The sequence below is a fragment of the Thermobia domestica genome, chromosome 5 (genome assembly GCF_964235325.1).
Source record: "Thermobia domestica chromosome 5, izTheDome1.hap1.1, whole genome shotgun sequence".
NCBI classification, from domain to species: Eukaryota; Metazoa; Arthropoda; class Insecta; order Zygentoma; family Lepismatidae; genus Thermobia; species Thermobia domestica.
The window spans coordinates 224,176,251-224,199,240 of record NC_137458.1 but is presented as its reverse complement, the minus strand read 5'-3'; the positions used below and the strand labels follow the sequence as shown (position 1 = coordinate 224,199,240).

The following is a 22,990-nucleotide window of genomic DNA, read 5'->3' as shown; positions in this document are numbered from 1 at the left end:
GAAACATCTTTCTCCATACCGGTACAGTCGGTGTGTGTCCAAGATTCATGATGTATGAACTGACTCATTCCTTTCTGATACTGTCTTGCGAATAGAGGTATTAACAAAATATACATGCCTTGTAACCACTTTATGGTGTACACTACACTAAACCCTTATCGAATAATGAATCTTAGCTGTTCCAATATACAGCTTCTTCTTTGGCCTTGGAGTAGCTTAATGTAATGGTGCATTCGTGTAGCTAAAATGACTTTCGTCGCCAAAAAAGTTGATTTGGCATTTCTCTTGTATTTACGATTGGAAATATCCTAGCGAGGTTTAGGATATTGTTTTACAGACCATGAAATACAAGATATGTTGATTTACAGGACATCCAAACTTTTTCTTCTATACACATCTTAATTAGCAAAAACATCAAATTGATTTAAGCTATTCAAGCTTCAAGCTACACATGCTGTAGTGAAATCAAAAATTTGCCTCTCATTAGTTACATTGTCATTCTCGTGAATATAGGTCAACTAAATAGCTTTTGCACTAATCAATCTCTAGCATTTACAATACTATTCACAGAACTAAAGCCAATATTAACTGGTTTCAACCACTTGAACTCCACGTATTGTACACAATAGAAAACGTTCATAATATCCCCGGCACGGTTCAGCACCTAACAGTCTAGAAAGAAGAGTATGTCGACTTGTCTTACCAATGTCAATTTTAGTGTTCTTCCTCTATTATATTGGAGCCTGGTACTCAAGTATAATCATAATCACGTTCACTGTCATCATAAACGTTCTGTCATCAGTATCACATTGCTTGTCGCAATATTAAAAGTTTCAATGAACTACGATGTTTAGCTATTTTTTGTTTTAGAATACACCAGTAATTCTTCCGTCAGTCCATCATTACCTAACATCCTGTACTTCCACCAAGTGCAGTCTTTTCTCCTACTTGGTTTTACATATCACCATTCTATCAAGTTCCTCATCATACATTTTCACCTCAAACATGACATTACCTGTTTCGTTTTCTTCTAATTTTTTTCTTCCTTACTATTCCTGTCACTTTCTCATTAGTTATCTATTTGGCTTAACGAAATTTCTCCACTCATCTTCAAATTTATATTTCATAAGACTCTTTTGCGTAGAGTTCGTGTTGAAATCTTAGATTGCAAAATTTAACAATAAATATTTGATTAATGTTTTCTTAATTATTAATTCAAGGACCTATGCAATCCTATTACTTACTTTCTTGAGTCTTGTTTGTTCATATCGTTGTCCTTACTTTTTGTTCATATTTTGCGTACTGTATATCCAATAAAAGTATTTGCTACGCCGCTGAAACTTGTCATTCATTGTTTCTTTCTTACGTTCTATATTTGACAAATACTGCTTCAGTCTATTTACTGCTGTGTGTGTCTATTTGACATTTATTTTCATCTTATATGCTTCGTAATTGTTCCTCAGCGTTTGTAACTTATTTCAATTATTGTCATTTCACAACAAAATTTATATTATCTGCAAACAATTTTCAGATTATCTTTCTACTTTCTTCCAAAATATTCTCTTCACTATCTACAGGCTACTTCACTGTTTTTTAAATACATATTACATAGCGTTTGTGAAACTCCTGTCTAGTTACACTTTCCTCTGTCATTCCTTTCCCTATGCTAAGTTTTACAAACTAATTCATAGATAAGTTTCTAATAAGCCTGTGATTTTTTCATTCCAATTCAACGAGCTTCCAGCATTACTAATTAAATTTTCCAGTTCACTTAGTTAAAAACCTTTGTTACATCAATAAATATTTGATAAACGTTTGTTGCCTTTTCCTTTACCTATCATTGTAAACAAGTCGATTGCATTTCTTGCATTCTTATCTCTCCTAAACTCAAGTTGGTATTTTTCAACTCTACCTTATATACAATTCCTGTTAAATATTCGAAGCATAATTTTTGCCCACGTGATTGGAGACTATTGATTCTGTGACATCACTTCGTTCTGAATTCGATTTACTAGCCAATACTATCATTGTTTTCTTTGAAGTCCCTCGTGGTTATGTACCAGCTTTGGAGCGGGAGGCGAGGGTTAGATTTCTGGCGGGAGCTCATGTAATTCGAATCTCACGTTACGCTGTAGTTCCATGTCTTATATAGCCTTGTTGCTGAAAGGGGTTGAAAACCCACATCAAAACAGAATATATCATTAATTTCTTCAAGAAATATGTAGGACATTAGCCTGTGTAATATTTTTATTATATAGCAAAGCATTGCTTTCTTTCCATGTTCTTAACAAATTCTGATGTTAAGAGATCAAAGTTTTGTCACTGATATCTCGGTGACTAATGTTACTTATTCTGTAATTCACTTACTATCCCATTTATTGACGAACTTTCAGTTAATATCAACTTGCACTACCAGGTGCACACACTTATCGTTAGATTCATACAATGCAGAAAGAAACGAGAACTTTCCCAGTACAGAAGGATTTTCGTTTGTATTGAGAAAACGACTACTGAGGTGGAAACACTGGTCAAGTTCGAGGATTCGTATGGAAGGGAAGCAATCAAAATGTAGTTCTACAAAAGGATTTTAGTTTACTAAATTGAGGGTAAATTTAAGAATACATTAGAGTTACGATGATCTGCCTTAATCCCATGCTGCATGCAGTTAGTGTATTACAGACGATGTTAACTGTTACATAAATTACTTAATATTATTACAAAGATTGAATAGAATGTCTAACATGCCACGCTATCTTCTAACATTCACATTTTATATTTGTTGGATATCTCGGAATTATAGCCACCAAGGACCGTTCGAGGTAAGGTACCAAGACCCTTCACAAATATTTATTTATTCTATTCACCCTTATACATTTTACTTCAATATATTTATACTCCACACATATTTATATCTCAATATATATATATATACTCAGTAATCATTTAAACTTTCAAACCAATAATCCCGACAAATTACATTTTTAGGTTGCAACATTTCATATAAGACAGCACATGATGATAAAACTATATTCTCAAGCATTTTATTTAAACTAGTAGACATTTAATTCGCATGGCAGCACGTAAACACAGAATATGTATAAATATATGATTCTAAAATTATTAATACTACTTTGTGCCCAAAACAGCTACAACATTTACGTCTCTGGTTACCAATGGAAACAAAAGTAGAAATGACTGATAATCCGAAGGGGAATTCCGAACGAATAATGAGGAAAAAAGTAAAATTTTGTCGTATACTGAACCATCGCTCATTATTGCAGTGGGTCGAAATATGAAGGAAAACGTTTCCTCAATATTCCACATCAACGAATACCTCCACGATTCGTGACTCGTGACATATCGGTTGATAAATCAAGTTCAAATGGTATATGTTGATTGGTTGACATTTGTCAAGTTCAAAACAGGGGGAAGTTTAAAAATAAAAAAACTTGAAGAGAAATAGAGGGATAGGTAGAGAAGAGAAAGCAAAAGCAGCGCCAAAGAAATAAGCTAGAACACCAAAACTACAAAGATAAGTGTTCGAATTTAGACATACAACAATTCACAGCCATATGTGCTTTCATATGCCGAAAAGGTGGCCTACTAAAATGCGTGGCCCAACGAAGGCTCTGAGTGCCTAAGTACATGTCCGTGCCTTCTAGGCAATCATCTCACGAGGAATAAGCCCTGTGGAATGATTGACTATTAACAGTTTCCAGCACCAATTAACTCAGATTACGGCCAGTCCAAACGGAAGGTTAGTGTAGTCTCTTAATTTAAAATTTCTAAATAAAAAATATCCGACCCCTCAGAAACTGAGAAGAGTTCCGAGTAAAGTATGGAAACTAGAATAAAGTCGTAAAAATAGATAAAACTCTAACTAGGATTTGCCAAAATTTAATGAAAGCACATTTGTTAAATGGTGTCTATTCTGCAAAGGTCATTCTGTTTTGTAATTAAATGGAAACTGTCTGGAATCGTTTGCTATATGACCATTATTCGTTTTGTCAGACCGGTTGATTAGTTGTTGTGTATGTTTACAATCAAATGTCAAGCCACAAAGTGAAAATACCATCCATTGTTTACACAACACACTATCCTCACACAAATATTCTGACGTAATGATTATCGTACTAATACTATATATATATATATATATATATATATATATATATATATATATATATATATATATAGAATCAATACTTTGTGGTGAAAATTACAACTGGGCACATATATGCACGGATGTCCTAATATTTATTCATACTGACTACAATATACATATAAATAATTAATATTATCATTACTCACATATATATATTTATTTTATTCACTTTCCTTAGCGTCGATTTATTTTCAGACACCCTATATTCTATCATTACGCCCAAGACTGCTCACAGCAGTCTTATTATATATATTAAAATCAACACATTACTCTAGTACGCCAACCAACAAGCGTGAGCTTGTATGAACCGATATCAGATTCTTTCAAAACAAATCATAGTATATTTCACTTACGGCTTCGGATTATTTTGTATGCAATGAAACTCAATATAATCACTACATGCAGTTATATGTCAGCAAATGTCAACAATGAGATCGTTCACAAAAAGGTACTGAAAGAGAAAATTTAAAACTGCAGCCTGACAACAAAAATAATGCCATATAGGCAAACTTCAAGTTAAGGGGAAAAGGAAAATTGACTATTATTAACAATTTGATTACTGGACTATATAAATGACTGTGCTTTTCAGGGAAGTTAATTTACAATGTAAGTTATTCAAATAATTATTCATATGGGCCAGAAATAATATTTACTCATCATTAATCGCAAAAGGAGGGTCATTTTCCTGTTGACCAGTTTACTAAGTATCAAAGTAACAAAACCCTAGAGGAGAATAGTTCTCAAAGTCGGCACAAGATGGCATTACTACTACGAAAACCAACATTAGACTAGTAAATAAAATTTGTACTTTGTGATCGATAGCTATGATTAATCTACTAAGTAATTACGGTACCGAATTACTGAAAATTTTCATTATAAATCAATGTACTTGTTACGATGGACCAAGAGCGATGAATAATCACTAAGCAACAATACAATGTCTTTAGATAAATAAATCATACTTTCACTCACATATTAATGCTACTATCTAAGTACTAAACTACACACATGTACATACTATATTCCACATGAACTAAGAAAACAAATTCTAATACATATTACTACACATATTAAATCATCTTATCACCCAGTTCAACTGCAACAAATTACTGAAAGCACCGTTCTAAACCGGCTCTATGCACTATGAAAAAGAAAGGAATAATCAGAGACCAATGTCCCTTCTACCAATTAAATCATGGTTTCTCAATTTCTTTCAATGGCCCAGAAAGGACATATTGAAACTACTAATGCTAGGGGTCCCTTTCCTGAAGGGAAATAATTCTGACAAAAAAATCGTTCAATCCATTTCTGTAGGAAGCTTTGGTCAATTTAGGAATAAATGAGAGTCCCTGTGCTAACTTACACGGACATTGTGAAATTCAACTTAACTATAAACAAACCTACACCTACCGCCATGTTAATAATAATTTAAAAAACCTCATTTACTATATACACAAACAAAAGCTATATCAGGAGAGGCCTACCGAAACCTAACAGGAAAATTTCGAGGATAACGGGAGTTATCATGAGAAACACTAATCTTCAAACTGTTTTTTTTAATTACACACTACGATAAATTCTGTCCATCATTATTATCACTTACAAACATGGCGTCGCTTGGTTGAAGTTCCATATCCTAATTTTTGACTATTTTAAAATGATATTTCAGTAAGTTATGACTCTCTAAATGCTTCCACACTGTTTATTTCGTAACTGAAACTACTTTTACCTTGATAAAACTTCTTTCTTTGTCCAAAATCTCAATTTTCTGAAGAACGGAAATTGATGTGGTCCAGCTTGATGCTTTTCCAGGTAGAGAATGACAAGAATCGCGCCCTTCTACTAGTGTCGGAAAATAGTTCCAATCAGAAGAAAGAGTTTTGGCAGCGGAAAATATAAAGCGAATAGACAATAGTAAAAACTGAATGAAATCGAATTTTGGGAGGATATGGGCATCTCAGAGGGACGAAGTAGGTCTAAATTATTCTGTCAAATATCAGATTGATGGATAATTTCAAGAATTTCTGTCTATGTTTTCGCAGCATTAAAGTATATAATCCATTCAATACTCATCCATTTGAAATGCCCATATACAGGTCTTACAATAAAACAATTTATAAATAAAGATATTATTCCCCCAAATATAATTCCAACTGGGTTATTCAAAGCTTCCACAATCATTTGGTTTGAATAAGGAACAAATGAATATACTACATGGACCGAAGAATATATATTGAAAAATCTACAGTACATTCAAAAAATATTGGGACCCTCCGAACAAAAATTTCATTACTCCGACTGTAATGGTACATTACAACAGTTTCAATATCTTTGTATGACACTACGTTCAAAGAAACATCCCCCCACTTCACTAATAGACTTCACTGTCCAGTAAAAAGTAAAAGAAAACAACGAATAGTTAATTCTCGACTGTCTCTACTCGATTTTGGTAATGCTCTATCTGATTGCAAGTGTTACCGAATTATTATTATTATTATTATTATTATTATTATTATTATTATTATTATTATTATTATTATTATTTTGTTTTTAATAGTCGCCTTTACAAAGATTTTAGTAACAACCATCAAATGATACCGCATGAAAAGTGGCATTATCATTGAATAAAACTCAGTCTCTGTAGCATTTATTATATAGTGCTAGGAAACATAACGTCCTATTATATTACACATTTTACATGACGGAAAGGCGTAAGCGACACAAATGGCTCTTACATCCTAACGTAAATATCAATCAATACAAGAGTGTCGTTTATGCCAGTTGAACATTTCTCACTAGAGAAAAACTATTAGAGATAAAGCTACGCCACTTCGTCAGATGAGAGGGTAAGGTTTGAAGATCCCGAGTTGAAATATCTCATTTTTAAAAATTTGGCGCTTAAGTCTCCACGTCATATAAACGACGATTAGCACTTGTGATATTTCTTACATCTGTCTATTTTAGCCCCATTGCTCAACTTTGTAGTATCCAACTTCTTGTTCCCTAATTTCCTTTGGTCTATACTCTTGAGTTGAATATCCATTTTAGTCACTAGACGATCTTCCTGAACTTTACATTTTCTTTTTTCTTTTTTTTTCTTTTCTCAGAGTGGATATGAGTTGGTCAATACTTCAAATACTGTAATACTATTCTAATTAAAGCATCCTATGTTTGGATAAGCAATTCTAGTAACTACTTACAATTAGTTTAGTTCGGAAATTACAATAGTCATGTAGTGACTGTACCGTACTTACTGGAATACCATAGATTATTAAACGTTTTGTCTAATTAATTATAACCGCTATATATTGTTATGAAGAAGACGATAGTGGCGTTCAATTTAATTTATCACTATTGTTCACTAAGCTTGGCAGAAAAAAATCCGTCCTGCTTCCAAAGACTCAATAATAGCACAAAATAAAACAATGGCTGAGCACGCTTCAACCACGAACTGTAAAACAATATGGCAACATCTACAGTCACGTGAGTTTTTGACATTCTTGGTTTGTGAGACAAAGCAGCGAACTTTTCCTTTCTTTCTTGCTTCTTTTGTCAGAGATGGCCGAGTAAAATCTTGTGAAAACCATTGTGAACCAGCTGTAAGTAACAAGTGATACCCTGTGTATAGTAAACAGGATAGTCAATCAATGCATAAGAAGTATTGTAAGCCTTAATTTTCCTTTATTTTGTGCAATTCTTTCAGCAAACACAAGCCTAATCTCTTTATACTTTTCCTTTGTTTTCTGCAGGTTGAAAATGTAGCAGAAGGTGCTCTTGTAACAAACAACACTTCGTTAATCATAGGTCATGATAATGAGTTAAATAAGACTAGGAAGAGTTCTGCAATAATGTCGAAATACGTAGACCAACAATATGGTAGCGTTGTTTACAAAGACTGTGGTAAGTGATTCCAATTCAAGATTGATCATTGTAAGTTTTTCTTTTTAATAATCCTAGTCACAAATGAAGTATATCCAATATTTATTAATAGTATGAAGATTCAAGATTTGTGTAATGATAATTTTACATTATATAACTAGTACTGTGAATTTAACGAACACGAAAATTATTTTTAATCTAGATTTGATATATAATTAACTCAAATATATGGACAAATCAATTGATATAGCCCTATAGATGGATAAAATTTTGAACGGAGATCTCATTGAAAAAATAATTCTAAAACAAGAAATCAACGCCACTTAAGATCTTATTTTAGGATACAAATGACCAAGGTTAGTACGAATGATGACTTCATTTCAGAGTGCGAAATCATTTGAAAATGGTGGAAGAGGGGGAAGTTCAGCGGTCCATACTGAAGCCTCACTGTGCTTCACACATGAAGTGGGGGCTCCAAAAAGTTGAAATATTCATGTATTATTATTATTATTATTATTATTATTATTATTATTATTATTATTATTATTATTAATAATAATAATAATAATAATAATAATAATAATAATAATAATAATAATAATAAATGTTCAAACTAGTTGTCGTTGTTATTTAAAATACTTTAATAATAGTATTTATTCATTTAACCTAAATTAGTACACTTATCTACTGCATTTAATATACAATTCGGTGCGTATGGTCCAGGGTTAGACTCCCGTAGGAGCAGTCCCCTTGTGTTTACCGGTGTCTTCCCGTTGTGCCTACTTCCCGTTATGCCTACAGGCCCTCCAGCACTTTGTAGAAAATATTTTTAATGATCTTATCTGTAGGCAGAACGGTAATTCCCGTTGTGCCTACTTCCCGTTCTGCCTACTCTTTCGAGACGGGGAATTCTGTGCAGGGAGGGATCTTTTCTAGGGATTTTTTCTTTAGTAATTCTAATAGATTCTGTAAGAAGAATAACTATTCCTTTAAATTTCATCATATATTTTAAATGTTATCTTACTTGCTCTTCTCAGAAAAAATGACTAGGTACAGTTTTGTTATTAGCAGCGTTATTCACGTCTACTTTAGTAGAGATGTGTTTTTTTAATACTTACAGAGAAATGGAAAATTAATTGATTCAGTTACAAGAAAATAAACTTATTTCGGTAAAAATATTCTGTGAAATGTAATGGAAATTCAGAAGGAGCCTTCTTTGCGAATTTCTCAGAGTTTTCATTCTCACCGTCGTGAGTAATCCGATTGGGTAGAGAAGCGTGATTATCTAAGCAAACTCATCACCAACAAAACGCCGAACACGTATTTCATACTTTGACCGTTTCTGATTTTGAAAACACTCCTGTGTAGACTATAAGTCATTACTAGGCACCTTGTTTATCACACTGACACTAACAAATCATATATAATAACTTTTTAACGTAATAAGTAAAAGCTTGTTGTGATTCTTATTGAAACGTTTATGTTGCGAGCGGAGCAAGCAAGAAAATTTTTATCATATCTATTTCTTTGCAAACTAACAATATTGATTTAATCGGACGCCAATACGTTTTCAGGGCGACGCGTCGTTTACTGACTTCCCATATTTTTTCTTTCTTCTTGCTTGTTCGGCGACCCCTACTATTAGCGCTCAGGGCAACAGCCCCGCTCGTTCCCCTGGCTATATTGGCTATATTAACGTATATGGTATTAACATTGACGATATGTAGTATTTACATTGACAATATAAGTATATGTAACATTGCATGTAGTATAGAATCGTGTTAGAAGACAAATTACCTGTTAAGGTAATGCCAAAGAAGGAGCAGTGATGTAAAAGACAAAGGCTCTTTTGTTTCAAAAGGGCCGCCTTATGCATCCTCTTGCATTGTTTGTTTAATGTATGGCCGAACATGTCTTGAGGATGTGAATTGTGGCACTTTTTAGTACTGCAAGCCTTAGTATGCTGGAGATAAACTACTGGAAAACCGATTAAAATTCGGTTGTGAAATGAATTGATATTAGCCCGAAGTAAGTCTGTTTCGTGTTCGTTTCAGATACAATGTCAAACGGGTTACTGGCAACTGAATCAATCAATTCGAGGAAAGAGATATGATGGAGACAAACACTCTTTTTAAAGGCCGCCTTATGCATCCTCTTGCGTTGTTTGTTTAATAGTTGGCCAGACATGTCTTGGGGATGTGAACTGTGGCATTTTTTAGTACTGCAAGTCTTAGCATGCTGGAGGTAAACTACTGGAAACCCAAATAAAATTTTGTTCTGAAATTGCTTGATATTAGATCTTTTTTTTTTTTTTTTTTAATGTTTGTTTCACATACAATGTCTAACATTCTTGCAACTGAGTCAACCAATTTTCCATGTATGATGAAACTTGTAGAGGTGGTGGTTGTTTTTACAGAAGCTTTTAGAAATACTAAAGAAATATTCCCTACAAAAATTCCTCCCTGCACATAATTCCCCGTCTCGAAAGAGTAGGCACAACGGGAAGTAGGCACAACGGGAATTACCGTTCTGCCTAGAGATAAGATAATTAAAAATATTTTCTTTAAAGTGCTGGAGGGTCTGTAGGCAGAACGGGAAGTAGGCACAACGGGAATGAACCGTGTTTACCATCATAAGGAGGACTACATTCACGAAAATAGTTGCGTGAGATCTAGAAGTCAGAAATAATAGCGCGTGAGAACCGATGTGCTAACCAAGCATTAGACTTACCAAGTAGAAGCGCTCCAACTGACCAGCCATAGAGTCCCATGAACTGTAGAATCAGAGTATGTTTTTTTATTATTATTTGTGAAATTCACGTTTCTTCACTGTATTTAGTGTTTCAGTTTGGACGCTTAGATCTCGGGACACCTATATTATGCTAAATAATACTATGTATCTATATCGTATTATTAGGAAGAATGTATTATTATAAATAACATATATGATTTCAACACAAATACTTGAAGGCACAACGAAAAGCCGCGTTATCTCAGTGGTAGAGCGTTCACCTCAGGTGCATGGGATCCTAACTCGCGGCAAATTCTCCTTGTGGTATATAAACACTGTGTATTGGAGTTTTCTCGGAGTCGTACCGCTTTGTTCCACTTTCTTAATCCATCATTATCATCTATCTCATCATGACCACCTTCCTTAGCCTTGGTGGATATTCGCAGGACGCTAAACTTTAAAAAATGAAAGCACAAGCACAATAATACGATTGATTTGGTGATAAGTTTAGCATTCCTTTTCAGCAGCGAGGCTATAAGATGTGAACTTACAGTTTAAGGTAGAATCCGTAATCGTTCAAATTTTTGTGAGGCGCTCCCACCAGGAATCGAACCCGGGACCCCGTACACCAAAGGTGGTACGCGAGTGCTAGACACTAGACTATTGGTGAGAGCTACAATAATACGAGTATTGAATGATTTATAGACCTAATATATAGTTTGCAATAACGTACTACCTTAGAGAAAAATTTTAAGATTAGACTTCTCCTCTTCACTTTCTTTCTGTGTGTAATGAGAGTTGGACATGTGATGGTCAGACGAAACCCACGTATCGGCAGCAGTAACAGCATCTCATAATTTTAAAAGAGACCCATTCAGAGGCGGATCCAGGGGGCGATCGCCCTCCCCCCCAGAAGAGAAACCCAGAATATGGTGCTCTTAAAAGTAGCTCTAAGTAGCAGTAGTACAACCCCCTAGAAGTCCGTCCTGGATCCGCCCCTGGGTCTATTGAATTGAATTGTCAATAAAGATTGCTAGGTGCTGATCAACATACGGTTTCTTTCGGAACTTTTAATATTATGAGCAACACTGAATCCACGTTCACACGAGCAGTTGATAATGGCACAGAGCTAACTTTCCTCGTTAAGGCTTTAAGAACTGGAAAATCATTTACCCTGACTTAGAACTTGACTTGTACTCTCTCCATTCTGACACTGCAGTATCAGGATTCAATCCCAATAATTGAACTGCATTATATAGATCCTAAGTCTATGTTACCGTATAAACCACTCATGTTATTATGATATTTATTTTCAAACACTGAAAAGCATTTTAGCACATCATTTGAACGAAACCTTCTTTCCATTTCGTCTACTAAATCTTGGATTACCTGCTCCTTTATTTGATCAAACTCCCTATCATTACTCCCTGTACCAGACGCTTGTCTGCAGTGCCCTAAATATTTTTTTCCTTATAGAAACCTCTTATAGCCTATAAGGAAGTTATAGGCATGCTACTGATTTATTTTAACACTATTTAGAAGGTGTGACTGTGACGATTTTTCATTTTTATTAATTTATGACATTTGCTTTCCATCTGTCCTTCCCCACCTACGATTTTGATGGAGGGAAAATGTAAGTATAAAATTTTTGGTGGGGGGGAAATTCCCCTTGTCCTCCCCGTGATTTCGCACCCTGCTTCATTTAACACTTTCGTGGCTATCAGTGCCAGTATCTCATTTCCTCGTAACAGTATGCATGATCTAGTAACCAAAGGTGATAAGGTATACTATATACTTCATATCATTTTCCCTTGAACATTGAATAACACGATAATCGATTCAGCAGAAAGTTTCATATCAGATATACTTCTAATAGAAGGGAAAACTGTTTTGAAAACGAGAAAAGATGTTTATTTTTTTACCGTCCTTTGAAATTTTGACAAATTAATTTCGTTACAAAAATAAGTTTCCCTATGAAAAATGTATTTACCTAGGTAAATTAATGAAAAGCAGACAAACAAGGAACAGATAGAAACAAAGTCATCCAACAACAGATTGTCTACTGTAGAATCTCACATAGTAAGGCTCAATGCAATGATAGACATGGTTGAGAATTGGTAATTTGCAATAATAAAGTTGAAAAAATCATATCTTAAAGTGTACTTTTGCCAGTCAGTAATTTGCCATCATTTATCCAACTATTTCAACTTCTAAATCCCAATCGTAATTTTACTTCTTTTGTAAGAGTTACGTGGCCAATTGAGATGGTTGTAAATGCTCGTCAAAGCGGTAAAATACAACGCCAGACGAACATTAACAGTTAATCAAGCTACCGTTTCCAACTGTTTGGTCACTGTATGTGCTGCTAGGGCATTTTCATTTCGTTTAGGTAACCAAATACTAACCACTGGGAGTTTAATTTATTTCATATTGTTCCTTTTTGAAACTTATTCTTAACGTATAATCCAAACCACATGTACTCCCATAAGAATTGAATTCAATCCTTCCTCATTAAAGGTAACAGTACTAATAATTTAGCCAAATATCTTGGACATGTGGACACCATAGACGATTCCAGGTAAGTTATTACGGATAGGTGTGTAATATCTATTTGATCCAATCATCGATAATATATAGGCAGTAGTTCCTTAAACTAATGATGCTATCCTAAAGAATTTACGTTATTGTCAACCTGCAAGTTATTTTGAACAGATGAGATCCCAGTCCAAACTGTTAAAATAAATTTTTCAAACCGTGAAAACATTTTCTCCCTTACTACTTTATAAGCGCAATAGTTGATATTATGTACTGTAGTAGGTATGTTGCCCATACTACATATTATGTTGTATATACGATGGTACGTTCTATTTAATCTGATCCTCCCATCACACTTTTACACACATTGTTCTGTCAAATGTTCCATGTACATAGAAATTCCACAGTTGGCACATCTTATTTTTCTATCTATTTTGCTGACTCATAATGCATCTTTGTCTCTTGTATTGTTTTATTCCGAGACGTACTTCAGACTTTTGGATACATTGCACTGAATCCTTGTTTGACTTACGGAGATTTAAGATGACCCTGGATTCCTTACTCCACCAATTAATACTTATCTCTAAACTTAAATATTCTTGTGAGTTCTAGTGGCATTTAATTATAGGACCTCTCGTGGAAAGAGACCTTCGTTCCATTTCCCGAACAATTGAGGACATTGAATCTGACAACAACAGCTCTCATTTCACTTCTGATCTTTCTGCTTTATACTCAACTTCACTGTCATTTTCTTCGGTTCAGTCGTTTCGCCATTCCATTTCTACATCATACGTAGATTACTTTCTTCGAACAATTCTTGACTAGATATTGCTACTAGTAACCTTTCTCGATGTTGTTGAGTCCTAAAAAGTCAGTGCGTCATCTTCTTCGGCGGTTAAACTATTGATTTCCTCTCAATTGACGTCACAAATAGTAACATTTCTCAATAACATTGTAATTCACTCTTACAAATCAAATGTGTAAATAACAATCATAAACTATAATCAGGTCATTCTAATAGTAATACAATAATAAGAGAAAAATGTGCTGTCAAGAATTGCTATTATTAAAAAAATAAGTGTTCGAGTAAAACACTTTATCGATTAGTATTGTATAATATTTATTATTCCCTTCCCACCAATAACAGTTTCCTACATCACAACGCAGAGCATATCGAATGTTAAATCCAAGTATATCATAGTAGGGAGTTGAATAACAAATATGATTTTGTACACTGTATGTCTGCACTTTAGAGATACAAGTTCTATATTCTTTTTTGAAAAACAATATTTTTTCTAGTCTATATATCTACTTTCCGCACTATTTTTGGAAGTATAAAACCTGAAGCCGAAAAGCTCATAATTAGTTAGATAGCAGTGAGAAAAGAGAGGCGGTTAAGATGTGGTTATGTTGAAAAAAAATCACACTTCCAGTATAAAATTTTATAAATGTGAGAGCTAACATTACACCTCTGACATACAGATAGAAAGACTAGCAGCAATGCTTTTCAAATGCTTTCATGAAGTTTGAAAAGCTTACCTTGGGGAAAATCTGAACTCACCACTGGATACCAAGAATTTAATTTGTAGGGTGCCATTATACAGAGAATAAAAGATAAATTTGTATCGTATCTCTTTTTGAGCCATATAATAACATGGTAACAATTAGGGTTCGCACGGACACCAGGTTAGCAGAATACGTTTTGGCTACTAAAATTTCACATAACTTGAAAATAAAGCAGTGCTGAATAAGTTAATTGATCAAGTGTATTCAAAACGTCGTAGAAAGAGATGTCGTAAGACCTCGAGAAAAATAATTAAAGGCAAAGACTAATTACTAAAACCTAATCATTCCGTGAGGTCCACACGGACACCAGGTTGGTTTAATAAGAATAATGAAATGTTCGTGATGGCTCTGCATAATGTTGTTCAATTGATCTGACGCCAAAAGAGGAAAATAATAAATGCAAGTTAACGATGAGCAACGAAATGATGAATAGTAATAGTAGAAGAAAATACGTAAATCTCGAGAAAATTTGTAAACACAATAGTGTTAACTAGAAATTCACATGGTCCGAAATCGAAGGAGGAATCCTTTGTCTATCACTTTTTCACATTGCACTTCTCAGAATCATATAGTCCTTGATTTCGAAACGAATTTAGATATAATTGATATCTCAAGGTTTATCCGTCCCCTAACATCGATGCATCGTTAAGAAAGAAATACGGAAAGGATGTATTCAAGTATTTGAAATCCTAGTGGCGTTCGAATGTTCAGTCCGAAGTTCCATGTACTCCTTATTTACTTCTTAATCTTAAGACACAATATATGTTTCATTGTTAAGTACGTTTAATGTTTCTCTGCTATTATGAAACCATGAAAGATTTAACTTCAAATTGTGCATATACACATTAATGTTTATCACACAGAATAAGAGGTGATGAAAATGAATATTTTGACCACAGGTGTCAAAATGTCACAGGTATCACTGGTAGAGGATCATCACAAAAGTAATTCCTCCACTGTAATATCAGCTCCTATATTCTCGGATTACATGCTAGTAATGCGCACTTCTTTCCGCTGGTAACTAAATAAACGACGTAAATCACCGAGAAAACCAAATCTGTTATCAAGTTCTCGCAAAAAGAATATTGCCAAGGTTTGGAGATACAAAGGAGTCTTTTAGTGCAGAGAAAACAATTTTACTTTTAGAAGACGATGAAATTTGGGAGGTGAGGGGAAAATATCTCACCGCAGTGACAGATCTGCATACAGTGACGGATAAAAACCGAGTAAATGTGCGTGTACTAGTTAAGAAGAACTGTCGTGTGATCATTCTAGAGTTGTACCAGGTGGTTGGTCACAGAGATACTGCTGTGGAAATATTAGTTCATGAGTTCAGGAAAGATATTCGACAAGAAAGTAGTAAACATTCTAACAACTTTTATCACCAATATAACATCCATCTCTATATGTCAATAGGAAAAGTCACAGGTAATTAACAAAATGGAGTGGTCAATAATGCTCTAACCCGATAGCCCGATCTGAATCACATTCATTTATGCCTCTCAAAACCAATATTCACGAAGGAATTAACTGTGAATATTTGGTTTATTTAAAAAAAATAATTATCCATAGGAAGATTTCAGCAGGGGGTTAAAATTGCCTGAAACATATCGAAAACAAAGGATAAAATTTTGAATACCCTTATTAGGTACAAAACACATGAATCTTTCACATAAACTTTGCGATTCTTCCATTTTTCACAACTTTTTTACAAGTTAGGAGGCTTAACTTTGGGATGTTCTTAACATATGTGATATTTAGATTAGTAAACATGACATTGAATTCGAAGATGTCCTGAACGTACAGCGATCAAAATAACAAATTTGATAGCAAGCCTTGTTATGCATTATATAAAAAATGTACTTACCAAATATTGATAGAAACATAATGTCGGAAGGCGATGTTTTCTGTTTTTGTGCATATAGAAATGGAGAAATAAGTAGAAAAATAATCTTGATAGTAAGCACACATCATATCAACCAAGGGCTGATAGTATTCCAGCGCATAAAAGTAGTTTTTGAAACTAATAATTAAATTTGTCATGACCTTTAAATTATGAATCAGTTATTTTGCTATCGACATGGTAACAATAGATAATCGATATATTATTGTTAAATTCTTTATATTTAATACATTGTTCGTAGTTGAAAGTAATAGTATATGTTTGAAGAAAATAGGAACGCTACGTTGAAACTAAAAGTTTCGGATTTACTGTAAAGTGGACATATTCATGAATTAAAGTAATCTGACGTCCTTGTACTAAATCTAGCGGTAAGGAAATTATTATGAAATTACTTTAAAACAACCTTCTTTAAATGAAACATATTTTGATATAAGTAAGTAACATATATTTATATATTTGAAAAAGTTAATACACTGATTTACCCACTACATAAAAGTAATTCCACTTCAGACAATATAAAACAGTTCCAAATGTACGTCTGATTCTTATTGAATATTAAATATTATAATATGAATGATATCTTTTAGATCATGCAATGAGTAACCGTTCTAAAATTATGACGATGCTGTATTTTTAAGAAAAGCAAACCTCCTGGTGGACTCTAAGCTGGTAGTTGTAGGTTTCAGAAATTAAAGCACCAAAATTCAGAGAATTACATTTGTTCATTCGATACCCGATTGATTTTAACTTACACAATAACATATCAATATATTTAAAAAAAAATTCATGGCTTAAGGTATCAAGTTCTTTATGATACTTAAACTATCGTCACTGTTCACCTTGGCATGTTTGTATTCATTAACGTTAAAGTTGTATCCAATGTTCCGCAAAGATATAACATATCGCATGTTCACAAACATCATTTCGACAGAATAATTATTTGCTATCTTGATGCTCAGTTTAATACAATCTCCCATCATACAATCAAATATGGCTTCCCTCTTAATGTCGTCTTTCAGATAACTAAGTTCATTCATATCTTCAAAGATTAGTCTATTAAACAAATATTTTTCCAGTCCTGCTATGTTAGGTAAACCGTATACATTATGCAGTTCCTCGTTATGAAATTTTCGCCATTCTCTATTCCCGTCAATCTTGTATTCAGGTATTCGGGTTTGAATTCTATTCTCAAATACTTTCAATCTGCGTTCCTTCTTCAAAGGAAGCGACCATGTGTTTCAACCATACAGTACAACAGGTATGATTATCTTTCTATATATTTTAAACTTCAAATTTCTCGAAAGAATTCGCGAAGGCTAAAGGGGTTGGACTAAATAATAAGACGAAATCTTTACTTTCAGTTGACTTAATTTTTCGTGGACATAATTTTGGCCTGATAATATTGCTCAGAGGTATTTGAAAGTATCCACTTTGTGGAAAATATTATTTGATATTAAAATTTTCTGTATTACGTCACGGCGAGTTTTCATGCATTTAGTCTTGTTCCGCGTTTAGTTCTAAACCCATGACCTTACAGGCCCTCCAAGAATATCAGTAAAATATCTGCATTTCTATATATTCTTCTCATATTAATCTCTATCAGGTTTGCCGCATTCGCATAAGTCTTAAACTGGTTAATGTCATTCAGCTCTAAACTCTGGTAGCAATCTTAGATTTTATTTATAGCGTATTCCAGAACAAAGTTGAATAATAATGACGACACTGTATCTCCTTGTATAAGGCCATTCTCAATGTGAAAGCTCGTAGACAAATGTTTTCATAAGCAATCTTTACTTTGGAAATTTCTTAAACACATTTTAATTGATCTAATACTTTCGGCATTCCGTATTCGGTAAAAAATATTGTACAATGCTTTCCAATAAATGAGTTGTACGCATTTCTGAAATCAATATACAATGATGTACCGGTAAAGATGGTAGCTTTACGTATCTTTTATAAACCGTACTGTGACAGCATAATATTTTCATTTAATCACTATTTAATCATTCATTAATCTAAAAAATAATTTAAGAATAAAAGTGCTAAACTTTCTCCTCCATTTCTTAAATTATATGAAGTCATGCTACACTTATTACTGAAACATTTATCAAATACTAAAACAATTACAATAGGTGTTTCTGGTAAACATCGAAAAACACCTCATTCTCAAGAGATTTTTGTAAGAAATTATGTACATCATATTTTATTGTTGATAATATGTTTATTTGTGAAATTTGAATAAGATTGAGTACTCATTAACAAAACATTTAAATGAAAATCATCACCAAGACTAGTACCCCTTCTGTTTTTTTGTTTTTTGTTTGGTTTTTGTTTTTTTATTCTAGGAAAAATGCCTATACTATATTATAAGGGTTGATAATGTCATATTGATTTCTGAAGTACAAAAAAAATCGTTAGAGCCATTTAGAAAAATCGCAAATTTTAATTTCAGTTTTCCAGTAAACTACTCCCGTTTTTGGGAGTAGCATGAAAATTCTTAAACCTTCACTTGAGAATGTTATAGAAACTTTAAGTTTAAAATCTGGTCCGAAAGCGTTGAACTGTCTGGCTCCTACGTAGTTCTATATACATATATCATAATGTGTAGGTGGAAAGACATAAACATTTCTTTTTCTTCTTCATCTTTTATTCGATTTTTTCATGGCCACCATTCTCCTTCTCTCCTGTCGTCGCTTGAAAGTAAAAGTAAGAAGTTAAAATTAAACAACGAAAATTTTAAAAATTACCAAACACTAATATTTAAGATATGGATTGCAACTTACAGCTTCAACCAATTCATCAATAGCATATGTTCAACTTTTACACAGATCTTGCACCTAACTATTATTCAATTGTGTCATATTTTCTTGTTTTGAACAATTGTAATGTTTGTTTTTTGTGTCTCATTGTAGTTTGTGGGGAACCCACGAGAGGTGCAAGAATAGTTGGAGGATTAACAGGAGTAAAAAATGAGTTCCCTTGGCTTGTGATGATTAAAGGCAATGAATCTCTATTATGTGGAGGTTCCATTATCAGTGACAGATATATTCTTACGGCCGCTCACTGTAACGTTGATTTGTAAGTATGATTTTGGTATTAGAATAAATATTTCCTTTTGGTCTAGTTCCATTCAACTATAAGTAGTCAAGAACTCCTTCTCTTAACCGTAGCCGAAGTTCAAAAAATTGGGTTTTCTTAATTCACTTGTAAATGATATAACTAATTCCATATAGGGGAGCCAAATAAATAATATCTACAGGGGAATATAAGAGTTCTGTCAATAGTTGGTGAAAAGTCATATGAGAAATGCTTGAGGAGAAAGGATGTCAAATACTCGAGTGGTCCGATATACCTTACTATCTCTATTTCTGAATAAACTTCTATATTGTAGTGTATACATCGAACCTTGACCAATGTTGAACAGGAAACAAAGCTATAAAACAGTTTGAATCAGCTTAAATCGTAATATATTTTTAAACAATATTGTAATATCCTATGTGATGTCGTAAACAAGCAGTTCCACGCTTCAATGTTTACAAACAACACCACATGGTTCGGCAAGAGGATCTTCCACCAGAGGGACCTGTAATCACATGCAGACGACGGCTTCTGGCCCCTCCCACGGAGCAGAAGACGACATCGGAGCAGCAGCGCCACCGCCACCCAAAAGGACCCTATAAATTGGATGGACGAAGGCAACTCGACACCAGTTCTCTGGTGACCCTCCTCTAGTCTGCAACGGGACTCTTGGAGTAACCTAACCCCAGGCCTCTAGTCTGCTACGGGACTACGCCTATCCTATCTCCTGGCTTAGCCTGCTACGGGGCTCTGTCTGGGAATCCCAACCTCAGCCGCTTAGCCTGCTACGGGGCTCTGTTGGCAACTTAACCTGCCTCTGCTTGCTACGGAGCATTGGTTCCTTAACTCCACTCCTCTTAGCCTGCTACGGGGCTCTGTTGGAGATCCTGTCTGCGACCACTCGGTCAAAGACTACCTTTTACTCACCCTTTTAAATAGAGACCAAATTGTATAGTATTTTGTACAAATACTCATATAGTGGATTTTATAATAAAACTGGTAGTGGGAGTTGATTCCGGACACTCTTTTTATTATCTGCTCTACCTCTTCCTTATATGAGACGAAATTACACAAAGTTTTACATGGTAGAGGCTTGACCGACTCAGAATAAACTCTGAATACTCCCCTACCGGACAGTATTTTTATTAACCGGAAGTGGACTTTTTTTTCTGTGGAAGGTATGTGAATTTTTTAAAGTGTTAGTGCTTTTAAGTGAACTGAATTTTGTTTATGCCTCAAACTAGAACTGGTAAAAACACTTTTCCAGAAAACATTTTTAACATGGAGCAAAATTCGCGCCCTTCTTTTAATATACCACACCTCACTAAGTATTCGGGACACGTTACGGAGGACCCCGATAGATTTTTTATGCTTTTTGACCATCTTGCATTGTTGCATTCGTGGAATGAACAGAAAAAGAAAGAACTATTACCTATGTACTTACAAGATGTAGCACTTGATTTAGTCCTACAGTTAAAGGCCCAGAATCAGTTTGACGCGCTTAATTATGAACAATTAAAAGACAAATTAGTTGCACTGAGTAGACCAAGATTACCGGCATATCGAGCGGAAATCGAAATTTTTCAAGTCCAACAAGGTGAAAACGAGCCAGTAGATGCTTATTTTCTCAGAAAATTAAGGGTCATTAGACAAGTTCTGCCTCAGGCCACCGAGGAGCAGAAAATAAATTATTTATCCTTAGGTTTAAAGAAAACTTTTTTGCAAAAGATAGCGTTAGAAACATTTACAACTGTTCACGCCTTACAAACGCATTTACACAACCTCGAGAAAGCAAATGACCTCATGAAGAAACGTGATTACGTGGAATTACAACAGGCATTTTATTCACTCTGCGATCAGAGTACACCAGTCAGCAGTTTACATTCATCAGCAATCGCTGGCGCTTCCTTCCCTGTGCATCATCAACAACTGACCTATCCAATATGTAACCCAACACCTAGTTGGAATCAATACCAGCAACCAGCTCCAGTTTTTCCTATACCTTCAGCACCACAGCTACAGGGTGCATCACAAAATCAGATAATTCCAAATCCTTCCCCCCAAGTTGCTAATCCGAATCCCCCTCCCGAACCCCCCGCGCCTAGCACATCTAGTAATTCCAGTGCAAACAATACATTAGATTTCACTAAATTAGCAAATCAAATGGCTGAACTATCTCTTCTTGTAGCTCAAAATGCCATTAAGAACTCACAATTTAGGAGAGATGGACGTAACAATTATAGGTCGAAAAGTACAAATAATGGAAATCAAAATCGGCAGAGAAATGGAAATAAGAACAATTCTAAAAATAACAATAAAGATAATAATAGTAATCCTAGGCCAGAAACTGTTACAGTATGCGGTACGTGCTATAAGAAAGGTCATTCTTCCAGTACATGTTATAAGAACAATCAGCAGGGAAACGCCTAGGGGGGCCCCAGGACAAACCCTCTCAAGAACATGTTCTGAGGGCCGAGAACCAGGAAAAAAGTGAACAACAAAGATTGTCAAATACATCACTTTATGCAGTAGCTCCGTTATCAGATAGAAGGGAGAACATTAAAATGTTAAACCAGGAACATAAATTATTAATTAATGTAACAATTAATAAAGAAAAGTATCCTGTGATCATAGACACTGGCAGTTCATTGAGTCTTTGGCCTAAAAATTGGCTTCCACCAAACACAAAATTGATTCCTTTTAGCACTAATCTACGAGGAATTGAGAATTCTGTCGTAAATTTACGCTATATAGCTTTGATTACATTCAGAATTGGCTCAACAACATTTTCTCATTATTTCAGAATTTTAGAGCATGGAGACTTTTTGCCTTTATTCGGTGAAGACATTCTAAATCGATTACAGACCAAAATTGACTTAAAGAATAACATGTCAGTATACAAGAAACCACGGCCTCCGCAGTATCCAATTGAAATTGATACCCAGGAAAAATTATCTGCTAACGCTATGCATACAATAAAACAGCACAAGTCGGCTGATGTTTATTCAACACGAAACGTTACCATACCAGCCAGGTCACATTTCTTTTTACCAATTAATATCAAGAATCGGCAAAAGAATAATAAATACTTTTTTATCTCTCCATTAGAAAATTTGCTGGACAAATACGGACTA

At 34.2% G+C, this 22,990-nt stretch overlaps 1 protein-coding gene across 1 annotated transcript in view; it reads left to right on the top strand.

Moving 5' to 3' along the window:
* The first annotated feature begins 2,741 nt into the window (after positions 1-2,741).
* LOC145685408 (trypsin-1-like) overlaps positions 2,742-22,990 on the top strand; it is a 64,711-nt gene continuing 44,462 nt past the window's right edge. Inside the window, exons 1-3 of the mRNA XM_081757802.1 lie at positions 2,742-2,819; positions 7,915-8,065; positions 19,691-19,856. Coding sequence (XP_081613928.1) covers positions 2,742-2,819; positions 7,915-8,065; positions 19,691-19,856 — 395 coding nt within the window. The remainder of the gene's footprint in view (positions 2,820-7,914; positions 8,066-19,690; positions 19,857-22,990) is intronic.